This window comes from Oncorhynchus masou, chromosome 18, assembly GCF_036934945.1.
Source record: "Oncorhynchus masou masou isolate Uvic2021 chromosome 18, UVic_Omas_1.1, whole genome shotgun sequence".
NCBI classification, from domain to species: Eukaryota; Metazoa; Chordata; class Actinopteri; order Salmoniformes; family Salmonidae; genus Oncorhynchus; species Oncorhynchus masou.
The window spans coordinates 4,764,935-4,787,769 of record NC_088229.1 but is presented as its reverse complement, the minus strand read 5'-3'; the positions used below and the strand labels follow the sequence as shown (position 1 = coordinate 4,787,769).

General features: G+C 39.6%; 1 protein-coding gene across 3 annotated transcripts in view; it reads left to right on the top strand.

Annotated features, from left to right (window-relative positions):
• The window catches only part of LOC135503855 (PDZ domain-containing protein 4-like), a 71,797-nt gene that overhangs the window by 31,681 nt on the left and 17,281 nt on the right, over window positions 1–22,835 (top strand). For all 3 annotated transcript variants that reach the window (XM_064922024.1, XM_064922023.1, XM_064922022.1), the window contains exons 2-9: window positions 539–589; window positions 2,805–3,142; window positions 4,194–4,284; window positions 7,636–7,734; window positions 8,708–8,770; window positions 11,142–11,243; window positions 17,753–17,898; window positions 18,665–19,699. In XM_064922024.1, the coding sequence (XP_064778096.1) occupies window positions 539–589; window positions 2,805–3,142; window positions 4,194–4,284; window positions 7,636–7,734; window positions 8,708–8,770; window positions 11,142–11,243; window positions 17,753–17,898; window positions 18,665–19,699 (1,925 nt within the window). The remainder of the gene's footprint in view (window positions 1–538; window positions 590–2,804; window positions 3,143–4,193; window positions 4,285–7,635; window positions 7,735–8,707; window positions 8,771–11,141; window positions 11,244–17,752; window positions 17,899–18,664; window positions 19,700–22,835) is intronic.

Here is a 22,835-nt window from a genome sequence, read left to right as displayed (position 1 = left end):
TTAAATATATAGCGCCTTGCGAAAGTATTCGGCCCCCTTGAACTTTGCGACCTTTTGCCACATTTCAGGCTTCAAACATAAAGATATAAAACTGTATTTTTTTGTGAAGAATCAACAACAAGTGGGACACAATCATGAAGTGGAACGACATTTATTGGATATTTCAAACTTTTTTAACAAATCAAAAACTGAAAAATTGGGCGTGCAAAATTATTCAACCCCTTTACTTTCAGTGCAGCAAACTCTCTCCAGAAGTTCAGTGAGGATCTCTGAATGATCCAATGTTGACCTAAATGAAAGTTCAAGGGGGCCGAATACTTTCGCAAGGCACTGTATATGATTCTTATTGTTTCAGCAGAAAATATTTATAATTTTAACACAAATACCGGTACGCTATTAGTCTATATTTTCCAGTGTCCCCCCCCCCCTATCTCATCCCGTTCTTTTCTATTGTCTAGGTACATCACACATACCAACCCTTTAAACACAGCCCTATCCCTAACCCTCAATGACATGTCTTCTCTCTCTCTACCAACAGAAGGGCTACGTAAATGGGACACTGAGACCTATTGATGGAAATTGCAACAAGGTGGGAATTCAACACAACTCTAACTAATCATCTTCAAAATCCACACCAGTTTTCTATCTATTCTAAAAGCTACATTCGTGTTTTTTGTTGTTGTTGATGTGCATGAATTCAACATGTTTCATTGTACAACTATGCTTCTATCAAGACTTGAGTTAGCTCCCTGAGATCATGCCTAGGCTAAAGCTCAAAGAACAAACTCAATCTTGTGGATGACAAGGGCCACATCACATAGGCGTCCTCTTTCGGCTGCAGTGTTGTTTAACACTCTGAATTAGAACCATTTAATGTTCCTGGAATATTCTCTCATTTAAATATGCGAACATGATTTAGGGACTGTAGACACTGCTCATGGCTTTAGGGACCATAGACACTGCTCATGGCTTTAGGGATGTAGACACTGCTCATGGCTTTAGGGATGTGGACACTGCTCATGGCTTTAGGGACCGTAGACACTGCTCATGGCTTTAGGGATGTAGACACTGCTCATGGCTTTAGGGACCTTAGACACTGCTCATGGCTTTAGGGACCGTAGACACTGCTCATGGCTTTAGGGACCGTAGACACTGCTCATGGCTTTAGGGACCGTAGACACTGCTCATGGCTTTAGGGACCGTAGACACTGCTCATGGCTTTAGGGACCGTAGACACTGCTCATGGCTTTAGGGACCATAGACACTGCTCATGGCTTTAGGGACCGTAGACACTGCTCATGGCTTTAGGGACCATAGACACTGCTCATGGCTTTAGGGACCGTAGACACTGCTCATGGCTTTAGGGACCATAGACACTGCTCATGGCTTTAGGAACCGTAGACACTGCTCATGGCTTTAGGGACCATAGACACTGCTCATGGCTTTAGGGACCGTAGACACTGCTCATGGCTTTAGGGACCGTAGACACTGCTCATGGCTTTAGGGACCGTAGACACTGCTCATGGCTTTAGGGACCGTAGACACTGCTCATGGCTTTAGGGACCTTAGACACTGCTCATGGCTTTAGGGACCGTAGACACTGCTCATGGCTTTAGGGACCTTAGACACTGCTCATGGCTTTAGGGATGTAGACACTACTCATGGCTTTAGGGACCGTAGACACTGCTCATGGCTTTAGGGATGTAGACACTACTCATGGCTTTAGGGACCATAGACACTGCTCATGGCTTTAGGGACCGTAGACATTGCTCATGGCTTTAGGGACCGTAGACACTGCTCATGGCTTTAGGGACCGTAGACAGACACTAGACACTGCTCATGGCTTTAGGGACCGTAGACACTGCTCATGGCTTTAGGGACCGTAGACACTGCTCATGGCTTTAGGGACCGTAGACACTACTCATGGCTTTAGGGACCGTAGACACTGCTGCTCATGGCTTTAGGGACCGTAGACAATACTGCTCATGGCTTTAGGGACCGTAGACACTGCTCATGGCTTAGGGACCGTAGACACTACTGCTCATGGCTTTAGGGACCGTAGACACTGCTCATGGCTTTAGGGACCGTAGACACTACTCATGGCTTTAGGGACCGTAGACACTGCTCATGGCTTAGGGACCGTAGACACTACTGCTCATGGCTTTAGGGACCTTAGACACTACTGCTCATGGCTTTAGGGACCGTAGACACTACTGCTCATGGCTTTAGGGACCGTAGACACTACTGCTCATGGCTTTAGGGACCGTAGACACTGCTCATGGCTTAGGGACCGTAGACACTACTGCTCATGGCTTAGGGACAGTAGACACTACTGCTCATGGCTGTAGGGACCGTAGACACTACTGCTCATGGCTTAGGGACCGTAGACACTACTGCTCATGGCTGTAGGGACCGTAGACACTACTGCTCATGGCTTAGGGACCGTAGACACTACTGCACATTGCTTTAGGGACCGTAGACACTACTGCTCATGGCTTAGGGACTGTAGACACTACTGCTCATGGCTTAGGGACCGTAGACACTACTGCTCATGGCTTAGGGACTGTAGACACTACTGCTCATGGCTTAGGGACCGTAGACACTACTGCTCATGGCTTAGGGACCGTAGACACTGCTCATGGCTTAGGGACCGTAGACACTACTGCTCATGGCTTTAGGGACCGTAGACACTACTCATGGCTTAGGGACCGTAGACACTACTGCTCATGGCTTAGGGACCACAGACGCTGCTTATGGTTCCCGGGCAAAGTAACATGTGAGCCCCCCCCTCCCTGTCTCTCCAGGTCAAAGGAAGGAGACCATCTCAGCTGCCCCAGGATAGAAATTCTCCAAACTCTAACTCCCAGGGTCCTTTGCTGCTGCAGGTGGTGGGGTGTAGAGGCTACCGGAGTAATGGTGGCACCTTGGGGCCAGGGGGTACCCTGGGTAATGTAGGCACCATGGGGCTGGTGTCCATCCCAGACTGTGTGGATAACTGCACTCAGACTGACATTAGCTTCCAGAATATTCTGACCGTGGGGAGGTCAACCCACCACCAACCCCATGGCGGCTCCTCACCCACGCAACCACCACCCTCTCCTCCACTGCCTCACCTCATGGACCCTTATCTACTGAATGAGTTGTAAGTACATGTGTAGTACCTCAGCTTTATGTACTGAATGAGTTGTAAGTACATTTGTAGTATCTCAGCTTTATGTACTGAATAAGTTGTAAGTACATTTGTAGTATCTCAGCTTTATGTACTGAATGAGTTGTAAGTACATTTGTAGTATCTCAGCTTTATGTACTGAATGAGTTGTAAGTACATTTGTAGTACCTCAGCTTTATGTACTGAATGAGTTGTAAGTACATGTGTAGTATCTCAGCTTTATGTACTGAATGAGTTGTAAGTACATGTGTAGTATCTCAGCTTTATGTACTGAATGAGTTGTAAGTACATTTGTAGTATCTCAGCTTTATGTACTGAATGAGTTGTAAGTACATTTGTAGTATCTCAGCTTTATGTACTGAATGAGTTGTAAGTACATTTGTAGTACCACAGCTTTATGTACTGAATGAGTTGTACACAGTACATTGAATGAAGTACATGCCTGCAACCTTATCGTCTTGTCTGAGAATATGTCCGTACATCCATAGGCAAATGAAATACTGTCTGTCTGTCTGTCTGTCTGTCTGTCTGTCTGTCTGTCTGTCTGTCTGTCTGTCTGTCTGTCTGTCTGTCTGTCTGTCTGTCTGTCTGTCTGTCTGTCTGTCCGTCTGTCTGTCTGTCTGTAATCAATCATCTTGAATCCGAAAACGATTACTCATGATGCGATCCAGATTTTGCTCGGTTGACCATAATTAGCTCGCTGGCTAAACCAACTTCTATAAGTTGTTCGCTGACGTAAATTGAGTGACTTTCAGTGACCGACATCAAAAGAGCAAACTACTAATGCACAACCAAATAAAAAATCCAAATGACACCTTTGTTTATTTTACTATTCTTACCCTCAACAAGTTGAGACCCCAACAGAATTCCCCTCAGCAGGGACACCGCGGGCTGAACAGTTAAACAAACCCTAACTTACAGCATCTTCTCTGAGAATACAGTGCATTCACTAGAGTATAACCTACAGTGCTGACAATAGTAGTGTTCAGAGCCCTTTAACACCATTACGTCTGTCTCTCCACAGCTGTACCTACGATCACGAGTACAACGATCCCAACGACTACTTTGACATAGCTCACCACGAAGTGGACAGACAAGAGGAACTGGAGTACGAGGTATGAGATATACTGTAGCTGTATCAACTTCTACCATTTAGATTTAAATATATACAACTCTACCGTTCATATAACTATATAAAACTCTACTGTTTAGATTTAGATTTAACTATATACAACTTTACCGTTTAGATAAACCTAAATGAAACTCTACTGTTTAGATAAACCTCAATAAAACTCTACTGATTAGATAAACCTAAATTAAACTCTACTGTTTAGATAAACCTAAATGAAACTCTACTGTTTAGATAAACCTATTTGAAACTCTACTGATTAGATAAACCTAATTGAAACTCCACTGTTTAGATAAACCTAATTGAAACTCTACTGTTTAGATAAACCTAATTGGAACGCTACTGTTTAGATAAACCTAATTGAAACTCTATTCTTTAGATAAACCTAATTGAAACTCTACTGTTTAGATAAACCTATATAAAATACAGTTTCGATAAACCTAAATAAAACTCTACTGTTTAGATAAACCTAATGCTCTAGCTTCTCACGATTATGCTCTAGCTTCTCACTATCATGCTCTAGCTTCTCACGATCATGCTCCAGCTTCTCACTATCATGCTCTAGCTTCTCACGATCATGCTCTAGCTTCTCACGATCATGCTCTAGCTTCTCACGATCATGCTCTAGCTTCTCACGATCATGCTCCAGCTTCTCACGATTATGCTCTAGCTTCTCACGATCATGCTCTAGCTTCTCACGATCATGCTCTAGCTTCTCACGATCATGCTCTAGCTTCTCACGATCATGCTCTAGCTTCTCACGATCATGCTCTAGCTTCTCACGATCATGCTCTAGCTTCTCACGATCATGCTCTAGCTTCTCACGATCATGCTCTAGCTTCTCACGATCATGCTCCAGCTTCTCACGATCATGCTCTAGCTTCTCACGATCATGCTCTAACTTCTCACGATCATGCTCTTGCTTCTCATGATCATGCTCTAGCTTCTCACGATCATGCTCTAGCTTCTCACGATCATGCTCTAGATGTAACAGAAGCAGTTATCTTATGCTGTTCCAAAAGAAGACTACAGATGGAGAAGTCATTGTAACGAAACAGCTTAATTTCCATCCCTGCCTATCACTAACACACCTGGCCCATATAATCAACGATCACGATAAGGACCACTCTGGATCATAATTAGCTGAATCAAGTGTGTTATACTGCAGGGCTGGAATGAAAGCCTGCACACCCAGTACTGTAGATCTCCAGACCTCGAGGTGTGGACCTCCACTGTAAAGGAATTTTGGCACTGCTCTCCATCTACTTCTCCAGAGTCGGATTAATTCGTGGATAATAATTTTTACGTCACTATGACGGAAGTCAGAGGTAGTTTCTGCTAATTGGTGTTAGCGCAATGAGTGGAAGTCTACAGGAACAACTAGCATGCTAACTGTTCCCATGAGACATCAAGGCATTGCATTAACGCTAATAATCAATTGCGCTAACGTTACTTAGCATCTTCCTTCAAACCGCATGCAGAGACATAAAAATGGTGTCCACAAGTTTATCTGACTCTTTAAGGAAGTAGATAAAGGACTTCATTACCAAAACCCTTGAAGTATCCCTTTAAAATGTACCGCATTCTAAAGTACTATTTTAATTTAGTTTATTATTCTTTATTATTTATTATTATATTATTTATTTATTATTCTTTAACTAGGCAAGTCGGTTAAGAACAAATTCTTATTTTACAATGACGGCCTACCCCCCGGGCCAAACCCTAACCCGGATAACGTTGGGCCAATTTTGCGCCGCCCTATGGGACTCCCAATCCAAGGCCGGTTGTGAAACACCCATAGGGCAGCTTACTATAATACAAGGCTTCTCCTTCCAATAAGACTGTGTGAACTCACAGCCTTCATTGATTAAATCTCTGCTCTGCCACTTGATTTAGTCAACAACAACAAATAAAATACAAAGATTGTACACTGAATAGGTGCAGTGTAATGTGTCAAGAGGCTGCCTCCTCCATCTGTCTCTCACTTACAAATTAGCTGGAAACACCAAGAGAAGCGCAATAGAATTTGTAATGGAACCGGCAGATACAGTATCTAAGATTTGTTTTTAGGGCATGAATGCAAATGAAATGGAATTGATCCAAATGGGCTGAAGTCCAATGAAATGGAAATGACTCTGATATTTTAGATTCAGTCGGCTCGTTGCACCCAGAGCTAGAAAACTACGGCAGTTTGAGAAGAATGCTTATTATTTCTGTTTTTCAGCAGCATTGGTCTCTGTACTCTAGGGTGTATACTATACAGCACAGTATGACACTGGCAGTCATTTGTGAGAATCGCAAACAAATGTTGTTTTTTTGCTCTCTCCCTTCCTCTTCCTCCCTCCTCTCTATTACTCTCTCTCTCTCCCTCTCTCTCGCTCTCCTTCTCTCTATTACTCTCTCTCCATCTCTCCCTCCTCTCTCTTACTCTCTATTACTCTCTCTCTTTTTCTCCTTCTCTCTATTACTCTCTCTCTCCCTCTCTCTCTCCTCTCTCTTACTCTCTTACTCTCTCCCTCTCCCTTTTTTCTCTCTTGCTCTCTCTCACTCTCTCTCTCTCTCTCTCTCCCCTTCTCTCTCTTACTCTCTTACTCTCTCCCTCTCTCTCCCTTTTTTCTCTCTTGCTCTCTCTCTCTCTCTCTCACTTATTCTCCCTCTTACTCTCTCTCTCTCCCTCCTCTCTTACTCTCTCTCTCTCCCCCTTCTCTCTCATACGCTCTCTCCCCCTCCTTCTCTTTTGTACTTTCTCTCCCTCTTCTTTTACTCTCTCTCTCCTTCTCTCTCCTTCCTTTGCTCTCTCTCTCTCCCTCCTCTCTCTTACTCTCTCTATCTCCTTCTCTCTCTCATTCCTCTCTCTCTCTCTCCCTCCTTCCTTCTTTCTCTCTCCCTCCTTCTCTCTCTTACTCTCTCTCTCTCTCCTTCTCTCTCTCCTTCCTTCTCTCTCTCTCTCTCCCTCCTTCCTTCTCTCTCTCTCCCTCTTTCTCTCTCTTACTCTCTCTCTCTCCTTCTCTCTCTCCCTCCTTCTCTCTCTTACTCTCTCTCTCTCCTTCTCTCTCTCCTTCCTTCTCTCTCTCTCTCCCTCCTTCTCTCTCCTTCTCTCTCTCCTTCCTTCTCTCTCTCCTTCCTCTCTCTCTCTCTCTCTCTCCCTCCTTCTCTCTCTCCTTCCTTCTCTCTCTCTCTCTCTCTCTCCCTCCTTCTCTCTCGTACTCTCTCTCCTATTTTCTCCTCCCTCTCCTTTTCCATCTTTTCCTTCATCTCTCTAATCTTCTCTTCTCTCTCTCTCTTTCTCACTCCTCTTCCTCTCTCTTCCTGTCTCTCTCTCCCTCCTTTTCTTTAGGAGGTGGAACTGTATAAGTCCAGTCAACATGACAAGCTGGGGTTGACAGTGTGTTACTGTACAGATGATGAGGAGGACCTGGGAATATATGTAGGAGAGGTGAGAAAAAAGGCCAGCAGCATATGTATTAACTAGAGATTAGAGACCTTTAGAGACCCAGTGTATGAAGACCATGTTGAGCCCAAGACCATGTTGGGACCAAGACCATGTTGAGACAAAGACTATGTTAAGACCATGATGAGACCAAGACCATGTTAAGACCAAGACCATGTGAAGACCATGATGAGACCAAGACCATGTTGAGACCAGACCATGTTGAGACCAAGACCATGTTGAGACCATGATGAGACCAAGACCATGTTGAGACCAAGACCATGTTAAGACCATGACCATGTTGAGACCACGACCATGTTAAGACCATGATGAGACCAAGACCATGTTAAGACCATGATGAGACCAAGACCATGTTGAGACCAAGACCATGTTAAGACCATGATGAGACCAAGACCATGTTGAGACCACGACCAAGACCATGTTGTGACCAAGACCATGTTAAGACCATGATATATATATATCCCATTTAGCAGACGCTTTTGTCCAAAGCGACTTACAAGTCGGCTGGAGCCACTACTTTTACATATGGGTGGCCCCAGCGGGAATCGAACCCACGACGCTTGGCGTTGCAAGCGCCATGCTCTACCGACTGAGCCACACAGGACCCATGATGAGACAAGACCATGTTGAGACCACGACCAAGACCATGTTGAGACCAAGACCATGTTAAGACCATGATGAGACCAAGACCATGTTGAGACCAAGACCATGTTAAGACCATGATGAGCCCAAGACCATGTTGAGACCAAGACCATGTCAAGACCATGTTGAGACCAAGACCATGTTGAGACCACGACCATGTTGAGACCAAGACCATGTTGTGACCAAGACCAAGACCATGTTGTGACCAAGACCATGTTGTGACCAAGACCAATTAAAATATAGAAAAACAAAGATCTGGTACTAATCCTTGACACTAGTGTACTACATTGGCCCATAACTCATCTCTTCTCTTCAGGTCAATCCCAACAGTATAGCAGCAAAGAACGGACGTATCCGTGAGGGAGACAGAATTCTGCAGGTAGGGCAACACGCACACACACACACGCCACCCACCCGACAAAGTAGGCCAATTCACTTCACTTCCAATCTCTAGTAGAGCTTTAGCCACTTTCTGTACAGTTACTGGGCGGTGAGAGAGTGCCCCAGTGACAGGCTGACAGTTCTGCCTAAAAATAGAGGAGATGGAACGAAGGATGACGCAACTTTGACTCAACACAATAAAAGTCTCTGTGAGCTGCCTGTCAGGGAGTTGAAAATAATGGCCAATCACTGTTCCATATCACCATGGTTACTGATGTTGGTTTCTTGTTCCAAACCACCCGGTACTCTACCCGCTCTCGAGCATACTACTCGTCAATGTCCAGTCTCTTGACAAGGAAGACGAAATCTGTGCAAGGGTAGCCTTCCCAGAGAGACATCAGAGATTGTAACGTTCTTTGTTTCACGGAAACATGGCTCACTCCAGACACGCTATCGGAGTCGGTACAGCCAGCTGGTTTCTTCACGCCTCGCGCCGAAAAGAAACAAGCATCTTTCTCGAAAGAAAAAGGCCTTACGATTAATGAGACGTCAAGTCCCTTTGTTCACCTGACCTAGAATTCCATTACAATCAAATGCAGACCGCATTATCTACCAAGACAATTCTCTTCGATCAATATCACAGCCGTGTATATCCACCCCCCAAGCAGACACCTCGACGGCCCTGAAAGAACTTCATTGGACTCTATGTAAACTGGAAACCACATATCCTGAGGTTGCATTAATTGTAGCTGGGGATTTTAACAAGGCTAATCTGAAAACAAGGCTCCTTAAATCTTTTCAGCATATCGAATGCGCGACCCTGGCTGGCAGCATTCTGGAACACTGCTACTCAAAGTTCCGTGACGCATACAAAGCCCCCCCCCCCCTCGCCCTCCTCTCAGTAAATATGACCACAACTCCATGTTGTTGCTCCCAGCCTATAGACAGAAACTAAAACAGGAAACGCCCATGCTCAGGTCTGTTCAACGCTGGTCCGACCAATCTGATTCCATGCTCGAAGATTACTTCAATCACGTGGACTGGGATATTTCTGGATAGCCTCAGACAACAACATTGATGAATACGCTGATTCGTTGAGCGAGTTTATTAGCAAGGCCCCACCAATAACAGAACTTACTGTTGATCGGGGCAGCTCTAGCAGGGCAGAAATTGGATGAACTGACTTGTTTGAAAGGTGGCATCCTATGACGGTGCCACATTGAATGTCACTGAGCTCTTCAGTAAGGCCAATCTACTGCCAATGTTTGTCTATGGAGAGGGCATATCTGTGTCCTGGATTTTATACAAATGCCAGCAACAGATGTGGCTGATATAGCAAAATCCACTCATTTCAAGGGGTGTCCACATACCTTTGTATATAGCGCATATGTACATATCTACCTCAATTACCTTGTACCCCTGCACATGGATTCAGTACTGGTACCCCGGGTATGTCGCCATGTTATTACCTCGTACCCCTGCACATTGACTCAGTACCTGTACCCCAGGTATGTAGCCATGTTATTACCTCGTACCCCTGCACATTGACTCAGTACATGTACCCCAGGTATGTAGCCATGTTATTACCTCGTACCCCTGCACATTGACTCAGTACATGTACCCCAGGTATGTAGCCATGTTATTACCTCGTACCCCTTCAGATTGACTCAGTACTGGTACCCCAGGTATGTAGCCATGTTATTACCTCGTACCCCTGCAGATTGACTCAGTACTGGTACCCCAGGTATGTAGCCATGTTATTACCTCGTACCCCTTCAGATTGACTCAGTACTGGTACCCCAGGTATGTAGCCATGTTATTACCTCGTACCCCTGCAGATTGACTCAGTACTGGTACCCCAGGTATGTAGCCATGTTATTACCTCGTACCACTGCAGATTGACTCAGTACTGGTACCCCAGGTATGTAGCCATGTTATTACCTCGTACCCCTGCACATTGACTCAGTACTTGTACCCCAGGTATGTAGCCATGTTATTACCTCGTACCCCTGCACATTGACTCAGTACTGGTACCCCAGGTATGTAGCCATGTTATTACCTCGTACCCCTGCACATTGACTCAGTACTTGTACCCCAGGTATGTAGCCATGTTATTACCTCGTACCCCTGCACATTGACTCAGTACTTGTACCCCAGGTATGTAGCCATGTTATTACCTCGTACCCCTGCACATTGACTCAGTACTTGTACCCCAGGTATGTAGCCATGTTATCATTGACTCAGTACTGCTACCCCAGTAGATAAATGTTATTGATATCCAGAACAGTCTATAATGTCTTCCTGTTTCCCACTAGATAAATGGTATTGATATCCAGAACAGTCTATAATGTCTTCTTGTTTCACACTAGATAAATGGTATTGATATCCAGAACAGAGAAGAGGCGGTGGCCATTTTGACCAGAGAGGACAGCATCAACTTCTCACTGCTGCTGGCCAGACCCGACATAGAGGTACACACACACACACACACACACACACACACACACACACACACACACACACACACACACACACACACACACACACACACACACACACACACACACACACACACACACACACACACACACACACACACACACACACACACACACACACACACACACAAACACACACACACACATTTTACTGCCACACAAATCCTTAGATCACTAGCTCATATCTGGCTTGAAGAAGCATGTTAGAGGTTGTTTGGGAGAAGGATTGTGGGGATTTTTTAAAATGTTGTTAGGTGCTGGAATACATTAAGAACACCTGCTGTTTCCATGAGATAGACTGACCAGGTGAAAGCTATGAATCCCTTATTTATGTCAGAGTTTGTCGCGTTCAACAGTTTCCCGTGTGTATCATGAATGGTCCACCACCCAAAGGACATCCAGCCAACTTTGCACATAAATGACGCAAATATGAAAGTCAATATTAAATGTTTTTCTCATTAATAATACATTCTATTGTACAAATGTAGTGTGTTTTGAGTTTTAAAAACGCTTAAAGTAATTTCCAATTTGATTTAAAAAATATATATATTTATAATCCACATTATAATTCACATTTTATGTAGCTACAGGAAATGTTTCTCAAATTAAGAGCCTATAATAAGAGTCTGCAAATAAACAAACAGACACTCTCTCTCTCTTACAGCCACACACACAGTCTTTACGGCATACAATACATATAGCTGATAGGCCACGGTAAATCTTTCGCCATGGCAAAATGTAGAAAAGAGTGACATTTCTACTATCAGATCTCCACAACAAATAGATAACAAACCATACTAAATAATCTAGAAATTATATTCTAGAATTGAATAAAGAAGGGTAGGGGTATAGGACGGAGGGAGGAAATATTGAAGAGACAGGTGAATGGGTGATAGAGAGAGGGAGAGGGAAGCGTGGAGGGATGAGATAGAGAGGAAATGTAGGAGGAGGAGGAGGAGACAGGTGAATGGGTGATGGAGAGAGGGAGAGGGAAGCGTGGAGGGATGAGATAGAGAGGAAATTAAGGAGGAGGAGGAGGAGACAGGTGAATGGGTGATGGAGAGAGGGAGAGGGAAGCGTGGAGGGATGAGATAGAGAGGAAATGTAGAAGGAGGAGGAGACAGGTTTATCTACAACGTCCCATTTTTGTTGCTTCAAGGTCACAGCTATATATTCACACAGACACACACACAGTCACCCAGCATGCAGACACACAGCACACACACACGCACGCACACACGCACGCACGCATGCACGCACACATCAGTAACCCAGCATGCAGACACACAGCACACACACACGCACACACACACACACACACACACACACACACACCACATCAATACCACTACCTTACCATATTATATGTCATTATGTCGTCTCGCTAATAGTGATTCAATTAGGATTTGGGGGGTTATAATGTACAAGTCTGAATACAATGTGTACTGATACCATTCTAAATATACTGTATACTGCTACTAGGGTAAATATACTGTATGCTGGTACTAGTGTAAATATACTGTATGCTGGTACTAGTGTATGTGTAAATATACTGTATACTGGTACTAGTGTAAATATACTGTATACTGGTACTAATGTAAATATACTGTATACTGTACTAGTGTAAATATACTGTATACTGGTACTAGTGTAAATATACTGTATACTGGTACTAGTGTAAATATACTGTATAGTATATACTGTACTAGTGTAAATATACTGTATACTGGTACTAGTGTAAATATACTGTATACTGGTACTAGTGTAAATATACTGTATACTGGTACTAGTGTAAATATACTGGTACTAGTGTAAATATACTGTATGCTGGTACTAGTGTAAATATACTGTATGCTGGTACTAGTGTAAATATACTGTATACTGGTACTAGTGTAAATATACTGTATACTGGTACTAGTGTAAATATACTGTATGCTGGTACTAGTGTAAATATACTGTATACTGGTACTAGTGTAAATATACTGTATACTGGTACTAGTGTAAATATACTGTATGCTGGTACTAGTGTAAATATACTGTATGCTGGTACTAGTGTAAATATACTGTATACTGGTACTAGTGTAAATATACTGTATGCTGGTACTAGTGTAAATATACTGTATGCTGGTACTAGTGTAAATATACTGTATACTGGTACTAGTGTAAATATACTGTATGCTGGTACTAGTGTAAATATACTGTATGCTGGTACTAGTGTAAATATACTGTATGCTGGTACTAGTGTAAATATACTGTATACTGGTACTAGTGTAAATATACTGTATACTGGTACTAGTGTAAATATACTGTATACTATATACTTTACTAGTGTAAATATACTGTATACTGGTACTAGTGTAAATATACTGTATACTGGTACTAGTGTAAATATACTGTATACTGGTACTAGTGTAAATATACTGTATACTATATACTTTACTAGTGTAAATATACTGTATACTGGTACTAGGGTAAATATACTCTATGCTGGTACTAGTGTAAATATACTGTATACTATATACTGTACTAGTGTAAATATACTGTATGCTGGTACTAGTGTAAATATACTGTATGCTGGTACTAGTGTAAATATACTGTATACTGGTACTAGTGTAAATATACTGTATGCTGGTACTAGTGTAAATATACTGTATACTGGTACTAGTGTAAATATACTGTATGCTGGTACTAGTGTAAATATACTGTATGCTGGTACTAGTGTAAATATACTGTATACTGGTACTAGTGTAAATATACTGTATACTGGTACTAGTGTAAATATACTGTATGCTGGTACTAGTGTAAATATACTGTATACTGGTACTAGTGTAAATATACTGTATACTGGTACTAGTGTAAATATACTGTATGCTGGTACTAGTGTAAATATACTGTATGCTGGTACTAGTGTAAATATACTGTATACTGGTACTAGTGTAAATATACTGTATGCTGGTACTAGTGTAAATATACTGTATGCTGGTACTAGTGTAAATATACTGTATACTGGTACTAGTGTAAATATACTGTATGCTGGTACTAGTGTAAATATACTGTATGCTGGTACTAGTGTAAATATACTGTATGCTGGTACTAGTGTAAATATACTGTATACTGGTACTAGTGTAAATATACTGTATACTGGTACTAGTGTAAATATACTGTATACTATATACTTTACTAGTGTAAATATACTGTATACTGGTACTAGTGTAAATATACTGTATACTGGTACTAGTGTAAATATACTGTATACTGGTACTAGTGTAAATATACTGTATACTATATACTTTACTAGTGTAAATATATTGTATACTGGTACTAGTGTAAATATACTGTATACTGGTACTAGTGTAAATATACTGTATACTGGTACTAGTGTAAATATACTGTATGCTGGTACTAGTGTAAATATACTGTATACTATATACTGTACTAGTGTAAATATACTGTATGCTGGTACTAGTGTAAATATACTGTATGCTGGTACTAGTGTAAATATACTGTATACTGGTACTAGTGTAAATATACTGTATGCTGGTACTAGTGTAAATATACTGTATACTGGTACTAGTGTAAATATACTGTATACTGGTACTAGTGTAAATATACTGTATGCTGGTACTAGTGTAAATATACTGTATGCTGGTACTAGTGTAAATATACTGTATACTGGTACTAGTGTAAATATACTGTATGCTGGTACTAGTGTAAATATACTGTATGCTGGTACTAGTGTAAATATACTGTATACTGGTACTAGTGTAAATATACTGTATGCTGGTACTAGTGTAAATATACTGTATGCTGGTACTAGTGTAAATATACTGTATGCTGGTACTAGTGTAAATATACTGTATACTGGTACTAGTGTAAATATACTGTATACTGGTACTAGTGTAAATATACTGTATACTATATACTTTACTAGTGTAAATATACTGTATACTGGTACTAGTGTAAATATACTGTATACTGGTACTAGTGTAAATATACTGTATACTATATACTGTACTAGTGTAAATATACTGTATACTGGTACTAGTGTAAATATACTGTATACTGGTACTAGTGTAAATATACTGTATACTATATACTGTACTAGTGTAAATATACTGTATACTATATACTGTACTAGTGTAAATATACTGTATACTATATACTGTACTAGTGTAAATATACTGTATACTGGTACTAGTGTAAATATACTGTATACTATATACTGTACTAGTGTAAATATACTGTATACTGGTACTAGTGTAAATATACTGTATACTATATACTTTACTAGTGTAAATATACTGTATACTGGTACTAGTGTAAATATACTGTATACTATATACTTTACTAGTGTAAATATACTGTATACTGGTACTAGTGTAAATATACTGTATACTGGTACTAGTGTAAATATACTGTATACTATATACTGTACTAGTGTAAATATACTGTATACTGGTACTAGTGTAAATATACTGTATACTGGTACTAGTGTAAATATACTGTATACTATATACTGTACTAGTGTAAATATACTGTATACTATATACTGTACTAGTGTAAATATACTGTATACTATATACTGTACTAGTGTAAATATACTGTATACTGGTACTAGTGTAAATATACTGTATACTATATAATGTACTAGTGTAAATATACTGTATACTGGTACTAGTGTAAATATACTGTATACTATATACTGTACTAGTGTAAATATACTGTATACTGGTACTAGTGTAAATATACTGTATACTGGTACTAGTGTAAATATACTGTATACTATATACTTTACTAGTGTAAATATACTGTATACTGGTACTAGTGTAAATATACTGTATACTGGTACTAGTGTAAATATACTGTATACTATATACTGTACTAGTGTAAATATACTGTATACTGGTACTAGTGTAAATATACTGTATACTATATACTTTACTAGTGTAAATATACTGTATACTGGTACTAGTGTAAATATACTATATACTGTACTAGTGTAAATATACTGTATACTATATACTGTACTAGTGTAAATATACTGTATACTATATACTGTACTAGTGTAAATATACTGTATACTGGTACTAGTGTAAATATACTGTATACTATATACTGTACTAGTGTAAATATACTGTATACTGGTACTAGTGTAAATATACTGTATACTATATACTGTACTAGTGTAAATATACTGTATACTGGTACTAGTGTAAATATACTGTATACTGGTACTAGTGTAAATATACTGTATACTATATACTTTACTAGTGTAAATATACTGTATACTGGTACTAGTGTAAATATACTGTATACTGGTACTAGTGTAAATATACTGTATACTATATACTGTACTAGTGTAAATATACTGTATACTGGTACTAGTGTAAATATACTGTATACTGGTACTAGTGTAAATATACTGTATACTATATACTGTACTAGTGTAAATATACTGTATACTATATACTGTACTAGTGTAAATATACTGTATACTATATACTGTACTAGTGTAAATATACTGTATACTGGTACTAGTGTAAATATACTGTATACTATATACTGTACTAGTGTAAATATACTGTATACTGGTACTAGTGTAAATATACTGTATACTATATACTGTACTAGTGTAAATATACTGTATACTGGTACTAGTGTAAATATACTGTATACTATATACTGTACTAGTGTAAATATACTGTATACTATATACTTTACTAGTGTAAATATACTGTATACTGGTACTAGTGTAAATATACTGTATACTGGTACTAGTGTAAATATACTGTATACTATATACTGTACTAGTGTAAATATACTGTATACTATATACTGTACTAGTGTAAATATACTGTATACTATATACTTTACTAGTGTAAATATACTGTATACTGGTACTAGTGTAAATATACTGTATACTATATACTTTACTAGTGTAAATATACTGTATACTATATACTGTACTAGTGTAAATATACTGGTACTCCTGTATTCTGATACTAATTCTGATTCTGAGGAACATGAAAAAGAGACAAAACTCTATGCTCTGCTCTATGTGACATTTCATTTAAATTACATTAAATTATCTTTCAAATAAATCAATAACCCAATACAAAAAGCTAAAACGTTGTAGTTGAATTGCTCAATATCAAGATCCATATTTATTTTACATTTCAAATAACATAATCTAACTTCAGGAAATATAACATATGGATGTCAAATGATTATGTTGCCATCTAGTGTTTTTAAAATAAAATAAAAATTGTGTTGAACTAAAAATAACGTATACGTATGACCTTTGTTGTGTTATGAACATTTCTCATTTTCATCCTATGTTCTTTCGTCGCTCTTCTCCTTCAACAATCAATGACGTTACTCAACTTTTGCCATTTGCCATCTTTTGAAACAAACACACTTCAACCACAACGCTGGTGTCCTTGAAAAACTTGAAAAACTCAACCAACCATTCCTTCACCCAGAACGAGCACCAGGTGGGCCCAGAGGAGATGGATATGGAGATACCTCTCAGCATGAATGTTGAGGCCCTCCACACCTGCCACCTGCCCAGCCTCTACAGAGAGGGGCCACACACCCCCACCCACATCCTTAGTCTGACTACTCTCAGGTTGGTACAGCTTCAGAGCCATGTATTTACACAGTCGGAACTTTGACGTTTCTGCATTATGACGCATTTACATGACACTCCAACATTCTACGGCGGCCATGATACTACGGCGGCCATGTTAGATCCCAATTAACATTAGATGAGGGGGGGGATGTTTAAATCACTAGTATTTCACTGGTGACGAAATACAGACGAAACCTTACCTCTATGTTTGCACATTTCTTTTGCACCAGTGGTTGTTCTGTGTTCAATAGTCAAGTACAGTGCAATTAAATATAGAAAAATATTGTATAGATGTATTATTTTTTTTTTGTACATGGTTTTAAGTGCAAGTACTTTTTGAACTCCACTCAGTATCGTCTACTCATTCTAGCCAACCTTGGCAGAGAACAGACTAAACCACATGTAGTAGCCCACTAGACCCTAACCTTAACCCAGCTAGCGAGCGTCTAATGACCCACTAGCAGCCTGCCTCCGGCAAAGTTCGCGGCCGACTGGCAACTACTGGCGGCCCCTCAGTGGCCCATCAGTGGCTAGCTTAGCTGCTATAGCCCTAAAACTGCTTCTCTCCCCTGTGTCAGACTTAGCGTCCTGTCCAGGGGGTGTACATCAAGCTGCCTCTCCAGGCTATTTGCTTACTGCTTCTTCTCTTCTCTTCAGTAACAGCGTTTAGCTACTGTACAAATACTCTGTAGATACTGTGAACAGACTGTAAATGCTGTAGATACTGGATAGATACTGTTTATGATACTGGTCATCTCCCCAGTAACAGTCAGGAGCTGGACAGTGGCGTGGGCCGTACAGACGAAAGCACCCACAACGCTGAGTCCTCTGAACATGACCTGCTGGGAGAGGACCAGGACCAGACCAGTGCCCCAAACACCAACACAACCAACACCCCAGGCAGCATGAGGAAGTTCAGACCTGGGAATACACCCTCGTCCCCCTCGCCCCACCTCCAAGAGATCCACCTCAGTAATGACTCCCAGCCAAGGGTGGGGCTGTATGGAGGAAAGGGACTGGGAGGGGGTTTGGGGACAGGTTTGGGGTTGGGGGTGTACGTACCCGACCCACTGATGATGATGATGATGATGCCGGGTCTGACTGAGGAAGAGTGCGAGAGGTACAGGGAGCTACTAGAGATCCGGTGTCAGTTTGAAAGGAACAGGAAGCTTGCTGAGAGAAGCCAGGGAGGAAGATCAGGGACTGAGGAGGAGGAGGAAGAGGGTGAGATGTGTGAGGGTGAAGGGGGGAGTGACCCAAAAGTCGATGTAAACTGCCACGAGAGCATGACGCAACACAAGATGGCGTTGTTAGAGGAGGAACTACGTCATCTAGAGTTTAAGTGCCGCAACATCCTGAGAGTGCAGAAGATGCAACAGCTGAGAGAACGATGCATGAAGGCGTGGCTTCTGGAGGAGGACGTTGTTGGCCGTGGAGCCCCACCCACTGGTTCTGAACCCGCACCCGACCACGACACAGACCCAGAACCCGCCAACGAGCTCCACCGCAAGCTATCGGACATCAATGAGCTCCCTGAGCGGGAGAGATCCGACCCAGACCCAGACCAGGACAAAGACAGCACCAGCGCCTACAACACAGGGGGAGAGAGCTGCAGGACCACCCCTCTGGTCAGCACCGAGTTACTCCCTCTGTCCCTGTCCATCCAGGAAGAGGGTAGAGGAGGGGACACCCCCAACAGACACAGCCGAGACGGGGCCGACAAGGTCGGGTCTAGGCGGGGATGGGAGAAAGGAGGACATGGTAGTCTGAATGGTTCCTTCTCTCCCAACAGCTACAGGTAATGTCTTGTGAGATACTGTATAGCTACTGTCTAGATACTGTATAGATACTGTGTAGATACTGTGTATATACTGTGTAGACACTCTATAGATATGGTGTAGACACTGTATAGATACTGTGTAGATACTCTGTAGATACTGTATACATATTGGGTAGTTAATCTATAGATACTGCATAGATGCTGTATTGATGCTGTGTAGATACTGTACAGATACTGTGTAGATACATTATATATACTGTGTATATACTGTGTAGACACTCTATAGATATGGTGTAGACACTGTATAGATACTGTGTAGATACTCTGTAGATACTGTATAGATATTGTGTAGTTAACAAATAGATACTGCATAGATGCTGTATTGATGCTGTGTAGATACTCTATAGATAAAGTATATATACTGTATAGATACTGTGTAGATAATCTATAGAAACTGTATAGATACTCTGTATGTACTGTATAGATACTGTATATATATGCTGTGTAGATAATCTATAGATACAGTGTATATACTCTATATATACTTTATATATACTGTGTAGATAATCTATAAATACTGTATAGATATTGTATAGATAATCTATAAATGCTGTATAGATACCGTATATATACTGTGTAGATAATCTATAGATACTGTATAGAAACTCTATAGATGCTGTATAGATACTCTATATATACGATATAGATTTTCTATAAATACTGTATAGATACTGTATATGTGCTGTGTAGATAATCTATAGATACTTGTATATATACTGTGTAGATAATCTATAGATGCTGTATAGATACTCTATATAAACTATATAGATAATCTATGAATACTGTATAGATACCGTATATAGGCTGTGTAGATCATCTATAGATACTCTATTGATAATGTATAGATGCTGTATAGATAATCTATTGATACTGTATAGATGCTGTAAAGATCATCTATTGATGCTGTATATACTGTGTAGATAATATATAGATACTGTATAGATACTGTATAGATCATCTATAGATACTGTATAGATAATCTATAGATACTGTATAGATTCTGCATAGATCATCAATTGATACTGTATATACTGTGTAGATAATCTATAGATAATATATAGATCATCTATATATATACTGTATAGATCATCTATAGATACTGTATATATACTGTATAGATCATCTAATGATACTGTATAGATCATCTATACATACTGTATAGATCATATATAGATACCGTATAGATAATCTATAGATTCTGTATAGATACTGTATAGATACTGTGTTGATTCTGTATAGATACTGTATAGATACTGTATTGATTCTGTATAGATACTGTATAGATACTGTGTTGATTCTGTTTAGATACTGTATAGATACTGTGTTGATTCTGTATAGATACTGTATAGATACTGTATTGATTCTGTATAGATACTGTATAGATACTGTGTTGATTCTGTATAGATACTGTATAGATACTGTGTTGATTCTGTTTAGATACTGTATAGATACTGTGTTGATTCTGTTTAGATACTGTATAGATACTGTGTTGATTCTGTATAGATACTGTATAGATACTGTATTGATTCTGTATAGATACTGTATAGATACTGTGTTGATTCTGTATAGATTCTGTATAGATACTGTGTTGGTTCTGTATAGATACTGTATAGATACTGTGTTGATTCTGTATAGATACTGTATAGATACTGTGTTGATCCTGTATAGATACTGTGTTGATTCTGTATAGATACTGTATAGATACAGTGTTGATTCTGTATAGATACTGTATAGATACTGTGTTGATTCTGTATAGATACTGTATAGATACTGTGTTGATTCTGTATAGATACTGTATAGATACTGTGTTGATTCTGTATAGATACTGTATAGATACTGTGTTGATTCTGTTTAGATACTGTATAGATACTGTGTTGATTCTGTAAAGATACTGTATAGATACTGTATTGATTCTGTATAGATACTGTATAGATACTGTGTTGATTCTGTATAGATACTGTATAGATACTGTGGTGATTCTGTATAGATACTGTGTTGATTCTGTATAGATACTGTATAGATACTGTGTTGATTCTGTATAGATACTGTGTTGATTCTGTTTAGATACTGTATAGATACTGTGTTGATTCTGTAAAAATACTGTATAGATACTGTGTTGATTCTGTTTAGATACTGTATAGATACTGTGTTGATTCTGTATAGATACTGTATAGATACTGTATTGATTCTGTATATATACTGTATAGATACTGTATTGATTCTGTATAGATACTGTATAGATACTGTGTTGATTCTGTTTAGATACTGTATAGATACTGTGTTGATTCTGTATAGATACTGTATAGATACTGTATAGATACTGTATAGATACTGTATAGATACTGTGTTGATTCTGTATAGATACTGTGTTGATTCTGTATAGATACTGTATAGATACTGTGTTGATTCTGTTTAGATACTGTGTTGATTCTGTTTAGATACTGTATAGATACTGTGTTGATTCTGTATAGATACTGTATAGATACTGTATTGATTCTGTATAGATACTGTATAGATACTGTGTTGATTTTGTATAGATACTGTATAGATACTGTGTTGATTCTGTATAGATACTGTATATATACTGTGTTGATTCTGTATAGATTCTGTATAGATACTGTGTTGATTCTGTATAGATACTGTATAGATACTGTGTTGATTCTGTATAGATACTGTGTTGATTCTGTATAGATACTGTATAGAAACTGTGTTGATTCTGTATAGATACTGTATAGATACAGTGTTGATTCTGTATAGATACTGTATAGATACTGTGTTGATTCTGTATAGATACTGTATAGATACTGTGTTGATTCTGTATAGATACTGTATAGATACTGTTTTGATTCTGTTTAGATACTGTATAGATACTGTGTTGATTCTGTAAAGATACTGTATAGATACTGTATTGATTCTGTACAGATACTGTATAGATACTGTGTTGATTCTGTATAGATACTGTATAGATACTGTGTTGATTCTGTATAGATACTGTGTTGATTCTGTATAGATACTGAATAGATACTGTGTTGATTCTGTATAGATACTGTGTTGATTCTGTATAGATACTGTATAGATACTGTGTTGATTCTGT